Genomic DNA, 21,986 nt, shown 5'->3' on the forward strand with positions numbered 1-21,986 from the left:
AGCCCGACTGTCTCCTGGGTCTGGCCTCTTGGCAGCTGCAGACTCACTTCCATCTCTTTGTCGTGCTGTGGGGTGTTACAGGAGGGCTCAGTTGTTGGTGCTCTGCCTGGCCCCTCCCCTCCTGATCTGGCATCCAGGCTTGTGTCTGTGCCTGCCTGCTCTCGCCATTCCTTCCTCTGGGGGCAGTGTTCCACCCAGTGGCTGGGTGCATTGTAAAGGCATCTCCCGCCTTTCTCTTTCCTCTGTTTTCCCGCGTCAGCGTTTGAAAGTACCCGCGCACGGGCTTTGTCCCTCTGCATCACATCTGGCTGGAGGGGGCTGTGCTGTGCTGCAGCTGCCTCCCCGGGACTGTATGGGAACTTGTGGCCGCTGCCTTTCCCCTCCGTCTGTCCCCTCTGCCCGGACTCGCCTCTCAGCCTCCTGCACTTCCACGCCACCATGCCTCTCAGTCTTAGAGCCAGCTTGTGCTGAGGGTCGCCCTACGAAGTGCTGGCCCGTCCCGAGTGTCCTCTCTGCTTGTCCAGCCTCCGCTCCCCCGGCTTGGCTGTGTTCAGAGCTGCTCGGTTCACTAAGCTTGGCTTCCCCTGTGCCCGGGTGCCTACCTGGTGCTTGAGCCGTTCCATAGTTGCAGGGTGCTGGCAACTCATGCCAATCCTCCCTCGGCATCTCTCTCTTCTGCTTTAGATGCTGCCAACTTCATGCCGGCTGCTCCATTTGCAGCCCTCTTCCCTCGGGGTAGCCATCAAAAGATTGTGGGCTTGCTGTCACAGATGGGGTGTTGGCTACTCCCGAGTAAGCACTCCACACATCCTCTGGATTTTCATAGTTTTATTGTGCATGCTATATACAGTGGTGAGGTGTCTCAAATCATGTCTGCTCTGCATGGGGCAGAAGCCCACAATGGCGTCTCGTGGGCTCTGACCCCCCTTTTAAGACTCCAAACGCCCCTCCTCCTTGCTCTATGGGTCCTCCGTGGTCCCAAACCAGGCTCCTGAGGTGCCGTTCTCTCTCCTCCCTCCTTTCCAGCCCCTGCTGAAGCTAGCTCCTCCCCTGCTTCCCTGCTACCAACCTGGAGCTGAGCCACCAGGACTCTGCAGAGCCCTGGACCCGTCTTAACCCTTCCTGTTCCTGATTTGAACTCCCAGACTTGCTGCTGCTCTCTCATCTGATGGAAGTAAGCAGAGTGGGCTGCTCTCTGCAAGCCCTCTCTCTTACACCTACTGAAGCTCTTTCCACACTCCATGCATTTAAATGGTTTCTCTCCTGTGTGACTCTGTTGATGGGTTCTAAGGCTCCCACTGTGACTGTAGCTGTTTCCACACTCCATGCATTTAAATGGTTTCTCACCAGTGTGAATCCGTTGATGAATTCTAAGGTCTCCACTCCTACTGAAGCTCTTTCCACACTCCATGCATTTAAATGGTTTCTCTCCTGTGTGACTCTGTTGATGGGTTCTAAGGCTCCCACTGTGACTGTAGCTGTTTCCACATTCCATGCATTTAAATGGTTTCTCACCAGTGTGAATCCGTTGATGAATTCTAAGGTTTCCACTCCGACTGAAGCTCTTTCCACACTCCATGCATTTAAATGGTTTCTCACCAGTGTGAGTCCGTTGATGATTTCTAACGTTTCCACTCTTAGTGAAACTCTTTCCACACTCCATGCATTTAAATGGTTTCTCACCAGTGTGAGTCCGTTGATGGTCTCTAAGGTGTCCACTCTGACTGAAGGTCTTTCCACACTCCATACATTCAAATGGATTCCCCCCTGTGTGAGTCTGTAGATGTTTTCTTAGTGTTCCACTATCATTGAAGCTCTTCCCATACTCCATACTTTCAAAAAAATTTATCTTTCCACACTCCATGCATTTAAATGGTTTCTTCGTTATTCACATTGATCATGGCCCCCATAATTCTCACTGCCTTTGTCTTCTTTGGAGGGCGAAGGAAATCCTATTTTTATCTACAAAGAGAAGAAAGGAATATTACACACATCAATCAACACCTGCTCTTATTTTAACATCTCATACATTCTCTCCTGTCTTCCATATATTTCAAATTTTGAAGAAAGGCATATGAAATCATATTAAATAATTGTAATGCATCATCAGCCTTTCATAACCCTTAATAGTTAATGAAGCAGCATTATCTCAGAATACGCTTGAACTGTGTTTACTTTTTATAAAAGTGGTTTCTCACAGGAAAGGGAGCTGCTCTATGTCCATGAACCTGCCCACTATTCACCAGGGTCCAAGTTAAATGAATACAATTTTTTTCACTGGAAGCAACATTTGATAGCGCTTCTAGATGCAAGAGAAATATTGGAAGCTACAGTGGTACCTCAGGTTCCGAACCTAATCACCTGGACAGTCCCTTTGGCCTCAGGGGGTGTATGTTAACCATTTTGGGAGACCCATATATAAGTCCGGTGAGAAGACTTGTTGGTTGTGGTTGGCTGAAGGAGTGCTCAGGTAGGAGAATGTTCTTGGGGTTGGACCTCCATCTGTCAGCCTTGCGTTGCATGGAGAGAGCTGGAGATGCAGAAGGAAAAGCGCTAACCATAATTCGTTCCGGAGTTCTGCTGTTAACCTGAAACCGTTCTTAACTTGAGGTATCCCTTTAGCTAATGGGGGCCTTCTGCTGCCGCACGATTTCTGTTCTTATCCTGAGGTAAATTGCTTAACCTGAGGTACGACGTCCGGGTTAACGGAGTCTGTAACCCGAGGTGTTTTTAACCTGAGGTACCACTGTATTGAAAATCGTAAGCCAACTGACTCAAGTGAAGAGGGTTTAGCCAAGATCATGTTAGTATTTTCATTCGTCCTTTTCTGTCAATCTCCTGACTCAGTGGAGAGAAAAGGGGGAGGAGCCTTCCTTGGTAACTGTTCTCACTAACTGTCAGTTCTGGAGTGTGTGTTCTAAGGTAAAGATGCGTTCTTATTACTGTTAAACTCACACAGTCTGTATATTATAGCTATATTTGTTTAGATTATTAAAATAAAAGAAGAATGACTTCAAAATCTCTGAAGCTGAATTTCATCTGTTTATTGGTGCTCACAGCTAGCAGTTTTGAGTCTGGATATATGGTTTAAAATCCATCAGATCAGAGCATGGATGCTGAAGAATAGTAAAGCCAGAATCATCATTTTAGATGGGCTCCATCATGAGCAGTTATCTATGATTGACGGCAGGAGATGATGGAGACACTAATTATGCGTCTAAACAGATTGCAAAGGCCAGAGACATACCCAGGAAAATTGTGTGCTTTAATTGTAACAAAGAAGGCCACAGTGCAAGGAAGTGTAAGGCAGTGTTTCTCAACCACTGTTCCGCGGCACACTAGTGTGCCGCGAGATGTTGCCTGGTGTGCCGTGGGAGAATTACTTTATATATAGTCAATATAGGCACAGAGTTAATTTTTTTAACATTTTCTAATGGTGGTGTGCCTCGTGATTTTTTTCATGAAACAAGTGTGCCTTTGCCCAAAAAAGGTTGAGAAACACTGGTGTAAGGCTCCAAAGGCAAAGAAACCCCTTCCTTATCAACAAGGTAAGGAAAAGAAGGGGATATCTGAATGCACTTTGCTACTATAAGAAAAGAATTTGACTGTTCAGAATCGTGAAAATAAATGGAAAAAGTGATTTGAAATTCAGGAGCTTCCAGCCATTTCTCGTATAAAAGGGAATATTTTAATGACATTAACTATATTGCATAATCTCACATTGAAATCGCAGGTGGCAATAGTGTTGAAGCTAAAGATGCATGTTCTGCAAATTTAAAATTTAATGTGAACAACAAAGCTCTGGATACTACTGTGGAGACAGTTTTGTTTATTCCACAACTCAGTTGTAACATGCTTAGTGTGTCCAGTTTGGACAGCAAAGGTTTCCAGATAATGTTTGGAAATGGGAAATGTAATTTGACTAAGAATGGTGAGGTGTATGTTCAAGCCATGAGAACATATGAGAAATATCTTAAACATAATTGACTATTTAGACATTAAAATTAACAAACAAGCAGCCTTAATTTTTATCGATGCCGAGAAGGCTTTTGACAACGTCTCATGGTGTTTTATGAAAAAGAATCTGGAGGCAATGGGGATGGGAAAGATCCTTATGAACTGTGTGGGAGCAATAAAAAGAGAACAGCAGGCGAAAATCATCATAAATAATGACCTGACAGAGCCATTCAGAATCTCAAAAGGCACGAGGCAGAAAATCATAAACTACTGGATTTTGAGGGATTCGAGAATAAATTTGGCTGGCACGCCTATTTGGAAGATGGGAAAATCAAAGTACATAAAGGGTTCAACACACATATTATTAATAAATAATTAGTAAAGGTGTGCTAAATGAACTAATAACAATAGAAGAGGTTCAAGGAGTAATAAAAAGGTTGAAAGTAGGAAAGGCCCCGGGTCCAGACGGCTTAACAGCCAAATTTTATAAGGAGCTGATAGATGAAATCTCACCTGTAATGTTAAGATTAATGAATGATATTTTGGTAAAAGGAGAAGTTCCAAATTCATGGAAAAGGGCTTATATTACTTTAATACCCAAGGGAGATCTTGATCTAACAAATATAAAGAACTATCGTCCGATATCGTTGTTAAATACGGATTATAAAATTTTTGCGGATACTTTGGCATGCAGATGGAAGAAGGTATTGAATACGATTATACATAAAGACCAACAAGGATTTTTACCGGATCGACAAATGAGAAATAATATAAGAACAGTGATAGATGTGATTGAATATCTAGATTTAAGAATTGATGTCAAGGCAGCCCTAGTATTCGTAGACGCTGAGAAAGCCTTTGACAACGTATCTTGGAAATTCATGGAAAAAAGTTTGGAGAAAATGGATGTTGGGGAAAGGTTTTTGAGAGGAATTAGAGCAGTATATCAAGAACAAAAGGCTAACATAATAATTAACAGCGTATTAACAGAAGATCTAAATATAGAGAAGGGCACTAGACAGGGGTGTCCCTTGTCGCCACTCCTATTTATTTCAGTGATGGAGATCCTAATGAATAATATCAGAGAAAATAAAGTGGTAAAAGGAATAAAAGTGGGTAGGAAGGAATTCAAGGCAAAGGCTTTTGCCGATGATCTTATTTTGATGGTGGAAGATCCGAAAGAAACGATGGAGGTGATGTTAAAGGAGATAGAGGATTTCGGCAATTTGGCAGGTTTTAAATTAAACACGACTAAAACTAAGATGATGGTAAAAAATCTAAGTAAATCAGAGACGGAGGAATTACAAACCAAATATGGGATTATGGCAGTAAAAAAAATAAAATATCTAGGTATCTGGTTGACACCTAAAAACATAAATTTATTCAGTGATAACTACAAAGTAATCTGGAGAGAAATAGAAAAAGATTTAGAGAAGTGGAAACATCTGAGTTTATCGCTATGGGGAAGAATTGCTATTATTAAGATGAACTTGTTGCCAAGAATGCTTTTCCTTTTCCAAATGCTTCCGGTAATTAAAGGCACAAGCTGTTTCGATCACTGGAGGAAAAAAATTTCAAGGTTTATCTGGCAGGGAAAACCGCCGAGAATAAAACATAAATTATTAATAGATAAGAAAGAGCGAGGCGGTTTTGCACTGCCAGATCTAAGAACTTACTATGAGGCAGCATGCCTGATTTGGGCGAAGGAGTGGATAGCCTTAAAGGATACTGATTTGCTGGACCTCGAAGGGTTTAATAACAGACACGGTTGGCATGCGTACCTCTGGCATAATAAAGTTAAATCCCATAGGGGATTTTTAAATCATATTTTGATTAAGCCAATCTTTGAGGTATGGGAAAGGTACAAAAACCTTCTCGAGAGAAAAACGCCCCTTTGGTTATCGCCAACAGAAGCATTAGCTGTAAAGAAAAAAAACATGGAGGCTAATTGGCTAACATATGCAGATATGATAATAAAGACAAAGGCTGGAAAATGAAGCCTTATGACGACCTTAAGAATAGGATGACAACCTGGTTACAATACCACCAGACTCAGGATTTGTTTAATGAGGAAAAAAGAGTGAACGGCTTTGAGAGTAGCAAATCGAGATTTCAAATTGATATAATTGAAGGAAATAGCAAATTGTTCTCAAAAATGTACGACTACATACTAGAATGGAACACCAAGGACGAAGAGACGAAAGACGTAATGATTAAGTGGGCCAGGGACTTTGGTTATAATATTGACATTGATTTATGGTTGAAGTTATGGAACCAAGGTTTAAAATTTACAGCGTGTACGGTACTCAAAGAAAATCTTATGAAGATGATGTACCGCTGGTACCTGACCCCGGTAAAATTGGCTAGGATTTGTAAGAATAGAGAAAAGAAATGCTGGAAATGTAATTTGGAAGTTGGGGATATGTACCACATGTGGTGGCTGTGTAAAGAAGTGAAACCTTTTTGGGAACTAATCTATAATGAGTTAAAAAAGATTCTAAAATATACGTTCCCCAAGAAACCAGAAATGTTTCTGTTGGGATTGTTAGGAAGGGAAATCAAAAAGGAAGACGAGAAAGTATTTATGTATGCCACCACTGCGGCTAGAATGGTATTGGCGCAAAGATGGAAAACTGCGGATATCCCCACAGTAGAGGATTGGAGGATAAAAATGGTTGAATATATAGAGCTGGCCAAGCTTACTGGGAAGTTAAGGGAACAAAGAGATCAAAAAGTACAAACAGAGTGGAGTAAATTTGTGGAATATCTGGAAACGTATTTGTCACGGTGGCCGGAGTGGGCTACTTCAGAGTAACGACTCTTCACACCTCTGCATTTTATGGTTTTATTGGTGCTGCGTATTTACAGTGCTAATGGCAGTGCTATTTACAAAGACACATCTGCTCCGCTTCTATCAGAACCTCCAAGTGGCTTTTGGCGCGTTTCGCGCCAGCATAACAACTTGGGGAGACCCATCCCTCACATCCACCCCCCTCCCAAGCCCCCCTTCTTCCCTCCCGAGAGGCTGCACGGGTGTCAGTGGTGACTGAAAGCCTAAAAACTCCGTGCTGTCCGAGCCGGTTGGTGTGAACACCTCCCCCCAGTCCCGTTGGCCCCCTCCTTCCTCCTGGGAAGACGGAAAACCCAAAAAGTCCGTGGCCTCCGAGCTGGTGGGTGTGAAGATCTGCTGCCAGTCCACCTCTTCTTCTGACCGGATGGACCTCGGATATGCCCATATCTCCTCCTCCGTGTCCTCAAACTCTGCTTCCCATCTCCATGGCGAGCTGCTCTCCACCTCCTGTGTCCCCTCCTCCTCCCCTCCCCGTTCCATGTGCCAGGGCTTGGGCCTGTGTGGGAAGAGGGCATGGAATTCTTCCACTAAGAATTCCTCCTGTATCTGAGTGGCTGGGACCCATTCATTCTGGGACGGTGGGGCGTCCTCCCACGCCATGAGGTACTCCAGGCCCCCCACCCCTCTTCGGGAATCAAGAATTTCCGTGGCCTCATTGAGCTGCTCCATACCTCCCCTCTCTCTCCCTCCCTCGGGGGGCTGTTCGCTGCCTCTGAACCTGCTGCTTTCCCTGTATGGCGACAGCAGCGATCTATGAAATACTGGGTGCACCCTCATGTCCTCTGGCAGTGCCAGCCTGAATGCCACCGGGTTTACCTGTTGCGTGACCGTAAAGGGGCCCAATCTTCTGGGTGCCAGCTTCTTGCACCGCCCCCTCGTGGGAAGGCCCTCTGAGGACAACCACACCTTGTCCCCCACCCTGATGACCTCCCCTGGCCGCCTGTGGCGATCTGCCCCCTTTTTGTACGCTTCCTTGGCCCTCTCCAAGTGTTCTCTGAGTTGCTGGTGCACCGTCTCCAGTTCCTCTGCCCAATCCTCTGCCTGTGGGCCCTCCTCCTCCTCCTCTCCTCCTCCTCCTCCCCCTCCCTCTCTGGGAAAGATCTGAGGTCGCGCCCGTAGTTGGCCTTAAAGGGCGACACCCCTGTGGAGACGTGCACCGCATTGTTGTAGGCAAATTCTGCCAGTGGCAGACGATCCACCCAGTCTGTTTGTCTCTGGCTGACGTAACATCTCAGGTACTGCTGCAAAATGGCGTTGACCCTCTCCGCCTGTCCGTTGGTCTGCGGATGCCTCGCCGTCGACAAGCTGACCTCCACCTGCAGGAGGTTCATGAGCCGCCGCCAGAACCTGGAAACAAATTGGCGGCCTCGATCCAAAAGAACCCTTAAAGGTAATCCATGCAGTCTGAAGATGTGGTCAACAAACAGTTTGGCCGTCTCTTCTGCAGAGACCGCCCTGGCACACGGTATAAAGTGGCACATTTTGGACATAAGGTCTACCACCACCAACACTGCTGTCTTGCCCCTTGACGAAGGCAGGTCTGTGATGAAGTCCATGGACACTACTTCCCACGGCCTGTGCGGTGTGGCTAAGGGCTCCAGCAACCCTGCTGGTGCTGCTCTGACCGCCTTTGCTCGCTGGCAGGTGTCACAGCCCCTTACATAGTCCCTCACATCTTCCCGCACCCCTGGCCACCAGAAGTGTCTCATGACTAAGTGCGTGGTTTTGTCCCTTCCAAAATGACCCGCCGTTGGGTTGTCGTGCATCTGCTTGAGGACCTTACCTCTGAGCTGGTTGGTGGGCAGGTACAGGGCTCCCTTGTAAAAAAGCAGCCCCCTTCGTTCTGCAAAGTCCTTTGCCTGCTCCCTCCCCCCTCGCAGCTCTCTGAAGATGCGGGTGGCGAACTCATCTGCTGCCGTCAGTGCTGTGAGTTCTGCCTCGCTTACCACTGCTGCTCCGCAGGACCATGCCGACGGGGGGAAAATATGCCGGGGTGCTGGTGGCAACTCCTCCTCCATGTACTCTGGCTTGCGGGAGAGGGCATCTGCCCTGACATTCTGCTCCCCCGGTATGTAGTGGATGGAGAAGTTGAAGTGCGAGAAGAACTCTGCCCACCGTATCTGCCGCTGGTTGAGCACCCTGGCTGTTCTCCAGAACTCCAGGTTCTTGTGGTCTGTGCACACCTGAATGGGGTGCTTGGCGCCCACCAGGAAGTGTCTCCAGTGTTTAAACGCAGAATGGATCGCGAGAAGTTCCTTATCAAAAACCGTGTAGTTGCGCTCTGGCTGTGTCAGCTTTCTGGAGAAGAAGGCGCAGGGTCTCCACTCTCTGTTGGCATCCAGTTGCAGCAAAATGGCGCCCACCGCGCGGTCTGAAGCGTCGGTGTCAACGCGTAGGGGCGCATCCTGCACCACGTGGAACAGGTTCTGGTCTGAGGCGAACACCCTCTTGAGGCTTTCGAACGCTGCTTGCGCCTCCGGCGTCCACCTGAACTTCTGCTTGCCTCTCAGGCAGTCTGTGATGGGAGCCGTAACACGATAGAAGTTCTTGATGAACTTCCTGTAGAAGTTGGCAAAGCCTAGTAGGCGCTGGGTATCTTTGCGCGTCCTGGGGCTGTGCCAGTCCAGGATGGCCTGCACCTTGTCCTTGTCCATCGCTAGTCCCGTGTCCGACAGCTTGTAGCCCAGGAAGTCCACCTCCTTGGTGTGAAACTTGCACTTCTCCAGTTTCACATACAGGTGGTGCTCCTTCAGGCGCTGCAACACCTCCCTGACATCCTTCACGTGCTGCACCGGGTCTTTGGAGTAAATAAGGATGTCATCCAGGAAGACCAAGCAGTTTTTGAAGAGTAGGGACCCCAGGACGTGGTGCATGAAGGCCTGGAAGCATGCCGATCCTCCTTGCAAACCGAAGGGCATCACCAGATATTCAAAAGAGCCCAGCGGCGTGAACATTGTGGTCTTCCACTCATCGCCTTCCCTGATCCTGATCAAGTTGTACGCCCCCCTCAGGTCGAGCTTGGTAAAGATCTTTCCCCTGCGTGCCGCTGTCAGCAGATCGTCCACTCTGGGCATTGGGAAAGCCACTGGTTCCGTCATGCTGTTGAGCCGTCTAAAATCCACCACCAGACGGCGCTGTTGCGTGTCTTTCTTGTCCACCCAGAAGACCGGGCTGCCCCCTGCTGCCTTGCTTTCTCTGATGAACCCCCTCTTGAGGTTCTTGTCTATGAACTCCCTCAGATCCTCCAGTTCCTGATCTGACATGGAGTACAGCTTGGCTGTGGGTAGCGTGGCTCCCGGCACCAGGTTGATCTGGCCGTCAAAGGACCTGTGGGGGGGTAGGTGGTCGGATTCCGCTTCGCTGAAGACCTCCTGCAGGTCCCAGTACGGTTTGGGTATCGCCTCACCCCCTTTGATGTGCATGGTGGCCACTGTGGCTATTGGAGGCCCCTCCCCTGGTTGGCGCTGCATGCAATGTTCCAGACAAAAGTCTGATCCAAACGTGATGCATCTCTGGTGCCAACTGATGGAGGGGTCGTGGCGCGCCAGCCAGCTCATGCCCAAGACGATGGGGGGGGGTCTGAGATGGTGGTGACGTTGAATGCCAGTGTCTCTGAGTGCCTTCCCACCGTCATCCTCATGGGGGGGGGTCTGGTGGGTGATGGCCCCTCCCAGCAGCTCCCTGCCGTCTATGGTAGAGACGTGCAGGGGAAAATCCAGCTGCAGAAGTTGGATCTGGTGCTCTTCTGCAAAGTTCCTCGAGAAGAAGTTGGCTGAGGCACCACTGTCGATTAACGCGAGAACCGTCAGGGGATAGCTATTTGGGAGCGTTAGCGTCACTTCTAGAACCACCCCTGCTCTGGGGGGGGGGTTGGCACTGCTCCTCGCTGTGCGGGTGGGTGGGCTGGGGCTGTTGTGTGCTGACTGCGCCTGGCCGCTGCCCCTTGTCTCCTGCAGCCAGGCTATCTCGTTTCCCTGCTGTGGTGCTGCATCAGTGGGGGAGGGCACAACCGTTCCCGCCTTTCCTTGCCACTCCCTGCGATGTGGGCAGTCTCTGACGCGATGCTGAGGGGAGTTGCAGAGAAAGCAGTTCCCGCCTCTTCCCTCCTTGCGTCTTGGCACCGCCGGGGTTTGAAAAGCCCGCGCGCGCGCTCCTCCGATCTCCATCGGTTCCGGCTCTGGGGCTGGTGTGGGCTGGGCAAGGGGTGGGCCCTGGGGCGGGGCTGGATGGTGAGGTCTGTCTTGGGAGCGTGGGAACCAGGGTCTGGAGGCGCGCGCCGTTTGTTTATCGTTCCATCTGGATTCCTGTCTCACCCCCACCGCCAGCGCCGCTTTGCTCAACTCATCCATAGTCTTAGGTTTAGTTCATCCTTAACGTCTGAGTGCAGCCCCATATAGAAAGCTGACCGCACGGGATCACTGTTCAGATCCCACCCCAATTTGTGCACCAGCATGGTGAATCTTGCCCAATACTCTCTCACTGTCAATTTTCCTTGTGTTAAATTATGCAGCTGCTCCTTAGTGGCTTCCATTTCACTGTCACTTGAATACATGATTTTTAAAGCTTCTAGAAATAATTTTACATTCTTCATGCAATCGTTCCTTTGCGCTATGAGCGAGCGATCTGACCCATTCGCGGGCGGCCCCCGTCAAGTGCTCTATGATAAAGGAGACCCTGTGCGCGTCATCTGGGAAGTCTGCATCATGCAATTCCAGCGCATAAGTTATCTCCGTCTCAAATCCTAGGTACTCTCTCGGGTCGCCGCTAAACTTGGTGACTAGGGTTTGTCCCCTCCTCACTTGGACTAGCTGGGGCTGGGGCACCCCCCCCCCACCTCTTGAGGCTTTTTCCTCATCCAGCTTTTTCTGTAAGTCCAACACCATTACCCTTAGCTGCTTCTCAGTCTCCTCTTTCACTCTCACCTGCTCTCCCAACTTGTGCAGCTCCTCCCGCGTTCCGCGCGCTTCCTCCTGGGCTGCAAGCGATTGCTGGTGTGCCTGTGCTGTCAGGTTCTGTAATTTCTGTATTTCCTGCATCGCAGCTTCTGCTTCCAGCCTCCATTGCTCAGCGTCTTGCGCGCTCATCGCTGCCGCTCCAAAGTAGCCAGAAAGACTTGGAGGTTGCTGTCACGGTGGCCGGAGTGGGCTACTTCAGAGTAACGACTCTTCACACCTCTGCATTTTATGGTTTTATTGGTGCTGCGTATTTACAGTGCTAATGGCAGTGCTATTTACAAAGACACATCTGCTCCGCTTGTATCAGAACCTCCAAGTGGCTTTTGGTGCGTTTTGCGCCAGCATAACAACTTGGGGAGACCCATCCTCTTCCCCCGACGCTTTCTGTGCAATTCCGGAGTTGGGGGGATGGGTCTGCCCCCCTTCCTTCCCCCTTCCTGTCCCACCTGGGACGATGGCTCCTCTACCCTGCCAGAGCCTCGGACACCACTTCCTGTTTCCCCGCTTGAGCTGGAGCTTTCCCTCTTTTCAGCCTCGCTCTGGGCTGGGCTGGAACTCAGGAGGGGAGGGACTTCGCGATAGCCCTTGTACCTCACAGTATTGTAAGACTCTAAAGACACTAACAGGTCTGAAATAATACCTACAACAGGAAATAGTGAGTTAAATATAAAATATGGATAAAGAAGGGGATTGATGAAAATAAGATAAAAGAAAAGCGCAAAACGTAAGAGATAAATTGTAAAACTAAATGTGAAGTGAAAGGGAAGCTGGGTTCGGCAGAACCAAAACTGGGTACGAAGGTAGGGGGGAAAGGGAACATGTAAACATTTGTTTGGTAATGGTTTATGTATTTTATTTGGCCTAATTTGCATCTTATAAATGTATGGTTATGTGTATGTCAGAAAAAACAATAAAAATTATTTTTAAAAATAATAATTAGTAAAGGTGTGGGAGAAACACAGACAACTTTTGGAACCCAAACCCCCAAAATGGTTATCACCAGTAGAAATAATAACAATAAAGAAATTAAATTCGGGATGGAAAGTGGGGAAAATATAAAGATTTAATTGAAGAAAATCAGGGGGAATTTAAAGTTAAAAAATTTGAAGTTATTAAAGAACATGTAACGGGGTGGCTCCAATATCACCAAATCTGTAGTAGATTTAATGAAGATAAGGGGGGGGAAGGATTTAGAGAGGAACCATCCTTAATAGATATAAATTTATTACAAAATAATCAGAAAATTATCTCTAAAATGTATAATACACTTTTGGATTGAGAAGTAAAGGATGAAATGGTAAAGGAAACAATGATGATGATGATGATGATGATGATGATGATGATGATGATGATAACAATAATAATTTATTATTTATACCCCGCCCATCTGGCCGGATTCCATGAACATAGAATCATAGAGTTGGAAGAGACCACAAGGGCCATCCCGTCCAACCCCCTGCCAAGCAGGAAACACCATCAAAGCATTCTTGACATATGCCTGTCAAGCCTCTGCTTAAAGACCTCCAAAGGAGACTCCACCACACTCCTTGGCAGCAAATTCCACTGCCGAACAGCTCTTACTGTCAGGAAGTTCTTCCTAATGTTTAGGTGGAATCTTCTTTCTTGAAGTTTGAATCCATTGCTCCGTGTCCACTTCTCTGGAGCAGCAGAAAACAACCTTTCACCCTCTTCTATATGACATCCTTTCATATATTTGAACATGGCTATCATATCACCCCTTAACCTTCTCTTCTCCAGGCTAAACATACCCAGCTCCCTAAGCCGTTCCTCATAAGGCATTGTTTCCAGGCCTTTGACCATTTTGGTTGCCCTCTTCTGGACACGTTCAGAAGCAATGGGCTTGGGAAAATCTATTCATATGGAAAAATGGGAAAGATTATGGGAAACATCTTGGAGGTTTACAGCGTCTGAAAGTATTTGAGAAAACATGATCAAGATGTTTTACAAATGGTATTTGACGCCGGTGAAGATCAACAAAATGTATAAGACCAAGGACATGTCATAAGGAAGTGGGATCCTTCACTCATATTTGGTGGAATTGTGAAAAAATAAAACCATTCTGGAACAAAATATTAGAAGAATTGAAAAAAAAATATTTAAATATAATATTAAAAAGCCCCGGAGTCTTTTCTACTGGGAATGGTAGGGGAAGATATAAGTAAACAAGATGAAAAGGTCTTCCTTTATGCAGTAGTAGCGGCGAGAATTTTAATTGCTAAAAATTGGAAAAAGGAGGAAACTCCTACTATTAGAGAATTGCAAGAAAAAGTAATAAGCTATATTGAATTTGCCAAATTAACAAATTCAATTAGAGGGGGAAGAATTCAAAAATTCAAAAACAATTGGAAAAAGTTTGGGGACTATCTAAAAAGCTTGGATTTACTTCCAATGTTCTGTAAAGATCCCAAGATGAAAAATAAAAGAAAGCATTACAATATTGAGTTAAAATTAACCTGGTAGGAGGACAGGGGGAGGTCAATATAAGTAGGAATTATTTGGAATTAGTAGAAGTTACTATATGATTTATAGTTAAGGTTATTTGAGTTAGGTAATTGATTTAAATTTTTGTTTGTTGTTGTTTAGTCGTTTAGTCGTGTCCGACTCTTCGTGACCCCATGGACCATAGCACGCCAGGCACTCCTGTCTTGCACTGCCTCCCGCAGTTTGGTCAAACTCATGTTCGTAGCTTCGAGAACACTGTCCAACCATCTTGTCCTCTGTCGTCCCCTTCTCCTAGTGCCCTCAATCTTTCCCAACATCAGGGTCTTTTCCAAAGATTCTTCTCTTCTCATGAGGTGGCCAAAGTATTGGAGCCTCAGCTTCACGATCTGTCCTTCCAGGGAGCACTCAGGGCTGATTTCCTTAAGAATGGATAGGTTTGATCTTCTAGCAGTCCATGGGACTCTCAAGAGTCTCCTCCAGCACCATAATTCAAAAGCATCAATTCTTCGGCGATCAGCCTTCTTTATGGTCCAGCTCTCACTTCCATACATCACTACTGGGAAAACCATAGCTTTAACTATACGGACCTTTGTCGGCAAGGTGATGTCTCTGCTTTTTAAGATGCTGTCTAGGTTTGTCATTGCTTTTCTCCCAAGAAGCAGGCGTCTTTTAATTTCGTGACTGCTGTCACCATCTGCAGTGATCAAGGAGCCCAAGAAAGTAAAATCTCTCACTGCCTCCATTTCTTCCCCTTTTATTTGCCAGGAGGTGATGGGACCGGTGGCCATGATCTTGGTTTTTTTGATGTTGAGCTTCAGACCATATTTTGCGCTCTCCTCTTTCACCCTCATTAAAAGGTTCTTTAATTCCTCCTCGCTTTCTGCCATCAAGGTTGTGTCATCTGCATATCTGAGGTTGTTGATATTTCTTCCGGCAATCTTAATTCCGGCTTGGGATTCATCTAGTCCAGCCTTTCGCATGATGAATTCTGCATATAAGTTAAATAAGCAGGGAGACAATATACAACCTTGTCGTACTCCTTTCCCAATTTTGAACCAATCAGTTGTTCCATATCCAGTTCTAACTGTAGCTTCTTGTCCCACATAGAGATTTCTCAGGAGACAGATGAGGTGATCAGGCTCTCCCATTTCTTTAAGAACTTGCCATAGTTTGCTGTGGTCGACACAGTCAAAGGCTTTTGCATAGTCAATGAAGCAGAAGTAGACGTTTTTCTGGAACTCTCTAGCTTTCTCCATAATCCAGCGCATGTTTGCTATTTGGTCTCTGGTTCCTCTGCCCTTGCGAAATCCAGCTTGCACTTCTGGGAGTTCTCGGTCCACATACTGCCTAAGCCTGCCTTGTAGAATTTTTGTTAGTAATGTATAATTAGTTTTGATTAGAGATTTTTATTGTATATATGTATTTCAGTTGTATGGTTTTAATTGAAATTTCAATAAAGATTTTTAGATTTTTTTAAAAAACACAGAATCTTGAAAGGCACGCTTTTGCCCTTATTGTTTATACTTACATTGGAAGTATTATTACAGAAAACAAGGAAATCAGAAAGCATAATAGGAGTAAAACATGGAATGAGAGAATATAAACTAAAGGCATTCGCTGATGACGTAGTCCTAACGCTACAAGATCCGCAAACATCAGCATCAGAGGCCTTGAAAATTGAGGAGTATGGGGCACTAGCGGGATTAAAATTGAACAGAAACAAGACAAAAATGATGGTGAAAAATCTGAACTTAGAACAAACAGACCAGTTACAATAAAAAATAGGAATAACAGCGGTTAAGAAAGTAAAATATTTAGGTATCTGGTTATCACCAAAAAACTCATACCTGTACAAAGACAATTACATAACAGCATGGAAGGAAGTGAAATTCAATCTGGAAACATGGAGCAAGCTTAACCTATCTTGGTGGGGCAGAATGGCTGCTATAAAGATGTCAATATTATCGAAGCTACTTTCCTTATTCCAAACAATCCCAATTATTACAGGCAAAACACAATTTAAAGAGTGGCAAAAGGTAATTTCACATTTTATATGGCAGGGTAAAAAGCCCAGGATAAAGTTTAAAATTCTAACTGACAAAAAAGAAAGGGGTGTCTTCTCCCTCCCTGACCTTGAACTGTATTATGAATCAGCATGTATAATATGGATAAGGGATTGGTTAAAATTGGAAAATTTAGAATTATTAGACCTTGAAGGTTTCCAAAACTGATACGGTTGGCATGCGTACCTGTAGTATGATAAGGTACAAGTTCATAAGGATTTTTTACAACACACCATGAAGATGCCATTATTGGAAGTTTGGCTGAGATACAGGGAATGGTTTGAAAGGAAGACTCCAGGATGGTTATCAGCTCAAGAGGCCTTATTGGTAAAGAAACTTAACATGAAGGGAAACTGGCTGACTTACAGAGATATAGTGGAACCTCTACTTACGAATTCAATCCGTTCCGAATGCACATTCGTAAGTAGAAACATTTGTAAGTTGAAATGATGTTTCCCATAGGAATGCATTGGGAATGGATTAATTCATAGAATCATAGAGTTGGAAGAGACCACAAGGGCCATCCAGTCCAACCCCCTGCCAAGTGGGAAACACCATCAAAGCATTCCTGACAGATGGCTGTCAAGCCTCCGCTTGAAGACCTCCAAAGGAGGAGACTCCACCAGATTTCTTGGTAGCAAATTCCACTGTTGAACAGCTCTTACTGTCAGGAAGCTCTTCCTAATTCACATAAGGAGATTTATGCATTGTATCAGAATAAGACGTGGACCCTTACTGACCTACCTCCTGGTAAGAAGGCCATATTAAGAAGGGGCAGAAGAGGAAGGGCAGTGCAAGGCTTTTCTCAACGCTATGACATGGGTACAAGCAAGGGCATGCTGACAAGGGCCTGTACAACAAGTCAAGTGATGGACAACTTTTCATACCTTTTAGCGTTTGTTGAAGACTTGATTCTTGCCACAGCAAATGACAGACACTATGCACAGGTTGTGAAACATCTAAGCAAAGAGGTTGAGGTCAAGGAACTGGGAAAGATCCAGAACTACCTCGGAATCCAAGTTGAAAGAGAAGATGGGTCAAAAGATTCATCACCTAATCCAGAATTTGCAAATGCAAGATGCACTCCCAAGTTGCAACGCCCATGGCTACTGACTTCTTAAAGAATCAGCAGGATTTGAAACCATTACCTGACAACATAGAATCCAGGTCAGAAACATGGGGGGCCATGGGGGGCATGGGGGTGAAACTGTAATTCCTAAGACAAAAGCTGCTAAGGGCGGAAATAATAAAGTGGGCTTCCTCCCTTTCCTCTTTCCCCCAAAGGTTAGACCAGGCATCCCCAAACTGCGGCCCTCCAGATGTTTTGGCCTACAACTCCCATGATCCCTAGTAAACAGGACCAGTGGTCGGGGAAGATGGGAATTGTAGTCCAAAACATCTGGAGGGCCGAAGTTTGGGGATGCCTGGGTTAGACTCGCTATAACAGCCCCCAGCGCCCCATGCAGGAGCTGACCTGGGACTTCTGGCAGGGCAAGGACTGAGCTTCAAGGGAGGAGAGGGTGGGTGGATCAGGCCTCCTGTTCAGGGATCTCTCCCTGGTCTACTCAAAGGAGATTCCTGGTCAGGAGGGAGAAGTCAAGACAGGCAGCCCCCAACTCTCTCTCTCTTTCTCCAAGATGGCTTCCATTCCTCCCCCAGGGATGCTTCCCTCCCTCCCTCTGCCCCCCAACTTCCTCTGCCCTTCTCCGCCCCCCAGTCTCCCTTTTGCCCAGAGGCCCCCCTGGCAGGCTCACCCTTCTTGCCAAATCTCTCCCAATCTCTCCATCCGGAAGGGCCTCCCCAGATGAGCAAGGAGGGAGGGGGGGGTCTCTATCCAGGCGTCTCTCGCCTCCTTTAACCCTTCCATGGACTCCCTCCCTCCACTTCTCCACCCAAAGGGGAGCCAGGATCGCGGCGCCCCAGGGATTCCTGCCAGGGGGAATCCGGAACTGGCAGAGAGACGCGGAACTGGGGCCTCGGTTCAAGTCTCTGCCCTTAAGGGGGGGCTCCTATTTCATTCCCCCAAAATCGCCCAGGGGGGGCAGAGCAGCTGAGCATCTCTTGACTCTCAAGCAGAGAGGGCGCTGCAAAGTCCTACCCCCCCCAGCTATTCTAATGCGATTTCCTTTCCTGTAATATAAAAGGCAGGGGGATCTCCACTGACGTGAGGCGCCCCCCCCTCGCCTGATCCACAGAAGGGAGGGGGAGGGGGAACTCCCCTACTTTCCTCTCATCCCCTCCCCCCGCCCAAAAGTCTGCCCTCCCTTCCCAGCTGCCCTGTTTGCAGATTCAGGGGGAGGAAAAGCGCATCCTTCTCTCTCTCCCCGCCCCCCCAAACAATATATAGATATATTTTGCACCTCTTTTTTCCTCCTCTTCTGGGAATGTGGATGGAGGCCCCTCCCCTCCAAGCTTGGCTCCCCCACTTCCGGTTCCTTTTCGGATGCGAGCGCCTTAGAGCTACGAAAGTAGAGCAGCCTCTCCCTGTGTTGGGATGGGAAGAGGACGGGACGGCGCTGCCTTTGGCCACCTGCTCTTGGGGCTCCGTGGGGACATGGCCCCCTCCCCACAGAAGAGGGTCGAGATGGCTGGGGGAGGGGCATCATATTTGGGGGTTGGGGGGAGAGAAGGACGTCGTTTTCCTGCCCCATAACTTGCAAAGAGGGCGGCTTGAGGGGGTTGGGTCTGATCCAGCCAAGCCCATGTTGCCCAGAGACCCCTTGGCCCAGCTTGGAGAAGAGGATTGCTTGGGAAAGTGGAGATCTAATGATTTAATAATAATAAAAATCATTTTCCGTGTTCCTTCTTCCTGGGTCTGAGGCAGGAAGAGGATGGGAGGGCTTTCCTGATAAAATAATAAGAATAATATTTTATTTGTACCCCGCCCTCTCCAGTCTAGACTCAGGGCGGCTAACAACACTAAAATCACAGCAAGACATAACCAGAAAACAATTTAAAATACAGTTTAAAATACAATGTTGAAAATTAAGATTTAAAAGTTTACATATGCAGCCTCATTTTAAGTAATCCATGAATGAAAAACCCTGACCGGGGGGGGGGGGGACAACATAGGGGTCAGTCCGAGTCCAATTCCAATTCAAAGGCGAGGCGGAACAGCTCTGTCTTGCAGGCCCTGTGGAAGGATGGCAGATCCCTCAGGGTCCTGGTCTCCTGTGAGAGTCGTTCCACCAGGTTCCACCAGGTCGGGGCCAGTACTGAAAAGGCCTTGGTCCTAGTCAAAACCAATATGACCACCTTATGGCTTGGAATCTCCAGAATGTTGTTATTTGTGGACCTTAAGGTATTTGTAGCCCGCTGTATGTGTGTCAGGGATATCCAGTGCTCCACCCATTTCCCCCCTTTGGCCCTGCCCACAATTGGCCCTCTGCCTGAAAGGGACTCTCCTGCCTGCTCTTTTGGTGGTGGAAATGACACATGGAAACCGCTGTATAAGAGACCCCACCCACTGTTCAGATATCACCATTGGGAGGTCCAGCCGGCAGCCTCCTCTTCTCCTCAGTCCCGGTGATTCCCAGGGAACACGACTCAAGGTCTCAGTGACCTGAGCACGCAATCAGCAGAGCTCATCTCCAGCGTTAGCGTGGTGTGGTGTGGCAGCAGCAGCAGCAGCAGCAGCAGAAGGAATACTCAGAGAGAAGTCCTTGCATATTTACAAGCGTTTATTATAAAGCATCTAAAGCATCTCGGAAGATAGACCAAACGTGTCTGTCTCCATCCTCAAAGCGAAAGCAAGACTAACTAACAGTATTACAATAGTACAACCAAACGGAAATATACATCATGTGATACATTCAACATCCTCTGCCAAGCCTGTTCCTGTTTAAGGTGGAACAGAATCTACTATGAAATCCTAACAAAACTCCCCCATTCTGTGTAACCTTAAACTTCAGTAATCCCAACTGTAGCTTTGGCACATCCATCTGCAGTTGTTCTTTGTCAATAACCTTGGACAACACATTAGCAGGAAAATCATTACCTGGCATGTAGGACACTTGACCTGGTCCCTTCCTGATACACTCTCTTGCAAGACGTACTTTCATCTGCAAGAACTTGGACCTTTGCTTGCAACCTTCTGAAGCTAGCAAATCCAAACAGGAAATGTTGTCCTGATACACCTGTACTGGACAAGTCACCTTGACTTTGACATCCTGAAACAGTTGCATCAACCACTCGCAATCTGTGAGCGAGAATGAGAGAGTGTTGAGTTCCGCTGCATAGGAACTCAAACTCACTATTGTTTGCTCCTTGCACATCCAGCCAACCAGACAGTGGTTGTACAAGTAGCAAACACCAGAATAGCTTGTGCCACCTGTGGCATCACCACCGAAACTTGCATTTGCAAAAATCTCAAGACCTTCAGTCTTCTGACCTGTCAACTTCAGCCTGCAGTGCATAGTGCTTCGAAGATAGCGACCTATGCGCTGCAGAGCTTGCCAATCCTTAACAGTAGGATTGTTTGCATGCCTGCCAAGCAAATCACAGCTTGCAGCAATGTCAGGTCTTGAACATTTTGCAATGAAGCATAGTTTGCCTAGAACACATCTATAAAAAGTGGTGTCAGAAAATACTTCTGCGTTATCATCTCTCCGATAACCTGGCACCATAGGTGTGTCTATAGGATTTGCATCACCCAAATCCATCCTGTTCAATACCTCTGTAATCTTGTGGGTCTGGTGAACCAGAAAATTACCTACTGTGTCTTTCTCAACTTCCAGAGACAAATAGTTGGAAACTTCACCAAGATCCTCCATGGTGTAGTGTTCCTGCAACTTAGCAAGTGTACGCTGGTACAAATCCTTGTGTTTCCAGAATATAAGCATTTCAGCATCATAACAAAAGCAATACAGTTTGTGCTCCCCCTCTTCCTTGACAAACACACATGAATCAGCAATACTTTGGTGAAAACCTAGAGAAAGCAACATCTCTGTTAGTGTTGTGTCCCAACACCTGGCACTCTTCTTGAGACCAAACAGGGATTTCTTCAGCTTGCAGACCATCCCCTGTGGTACCTGCACTCCTGCAGGTGGAAGTAAAAACAGATCCTCCTGCAAAATCCCAGTCAAAACATTTGCATCATCAGTATCCAATACAATATGTGATACGTGCATTTTCTCCTCCGAAGCAATCTTGAGCAAAAGCTTTAAGCATTCATACTTCACATCGGGTGCAATAGTCTCAATGTTGTTTTCACCTTGAACCTGTGAAAACCCTGTTGCGACCAGTTTGGCTATGTGCCTCACTACCTTGCCATGTTGGTCAGCTTCGGCCTTAAAGACCCACCTGCTGTTTACCAGCTTCATTCCTGGGACCATTTTGACCAGTTCCCAGGTCTGATTCCTATCTAAGGAATCAATCTCTGTTTTCATGGCAGCTAGCCATGGTTTAGCATCTTTTGAGGTCATTTCCTGAACCTCCTTGAAACTTGCAGGTTCTAAAACCTTTTCTGAGCTACTAAGACCAGCATCAGCAGTTTTAGCAAACTCAACAGCAAATCTCTCAGGCTGTTTGCCTGTTGTAGCCTCTTCAGATTTGCAAACACTAATTTCCTCTTTCTCTGGAGAAAAATGACCAATGGTGAGCAGTGGTTCTCCCAATTCAGTGTCAGACTCAACTGCAGGTCTGAGTGAGGTTTCAACACCTTCGTAGCCTGCTGCATCACCAGCTACAGCAGTACCA

General features: G+C 46.8%; 2 protein-coding genes and 1 long non-coding RNA gene across 4 annotated transcripts in view; all 3 read right to left on the minus strand.

Annotated features, from left to right (window-relative positions):
- LOC118081421 (uncharacterized) overlaps window positions 1-1,874 on the minus strand; it is a 40,863-nt gene extending 38,989 nt beyond the window's left edge. Inside the window, 1 exon segment of the mRNA XM_088664373.1 lies at window positions 878-1,874. Within this exon segment, the coding sequence (XP_088520499.1) occupies window positions 878-1,864 (987 nt within the window). The 5' untranslated portion in view covers window positions 1,865-1,874.
- Window positions 1-21,986, minus strand: part of RXRB (retinoid X receptor beta) — a 371,934-nt gene that overhangs the window by 167,240 nt on the left and 182,708 nt on the right. The gene's annotated exons all lie outside the window — the stretch shown is intronic.
- On the minus strand, window positions 16,858-18,726 carry LOC132591256 (uncharacterized). 2 transcript variants are annotated; one of them, XR_009556873.1, is made up of 2 exons: window positions 18,650-18,726; window positions 16,858-16,970 (listed from the first exon to the last, which is right to left on the minus strand). It is a non-coding gene; the product is annotated as an uncharacterized LOC132591256 (long non-coding RNA). The 2 variants fall into 2 exon arrangements; XR_015948560.1 differs by lacking the exon at window positions 18,650-18,726 and adding an exon at window positions 17,177-17,936.

Source organism: Zootoca vivipara, chromosome 2 (genome assembly GCF_965207765.1).
Source record: "Zootoca vivipara chromosome 2, rZooViv2.hap1.1, whole genome shotgun sequence".
In the NCBI taxonomy this organism is placed as follows: domain Eukaryota; kingdom Metazoa; phylum Chordata; class Lepidosauria; order Squamata; family Lacertidae; genus Zootoca; species Zootoca vivipara.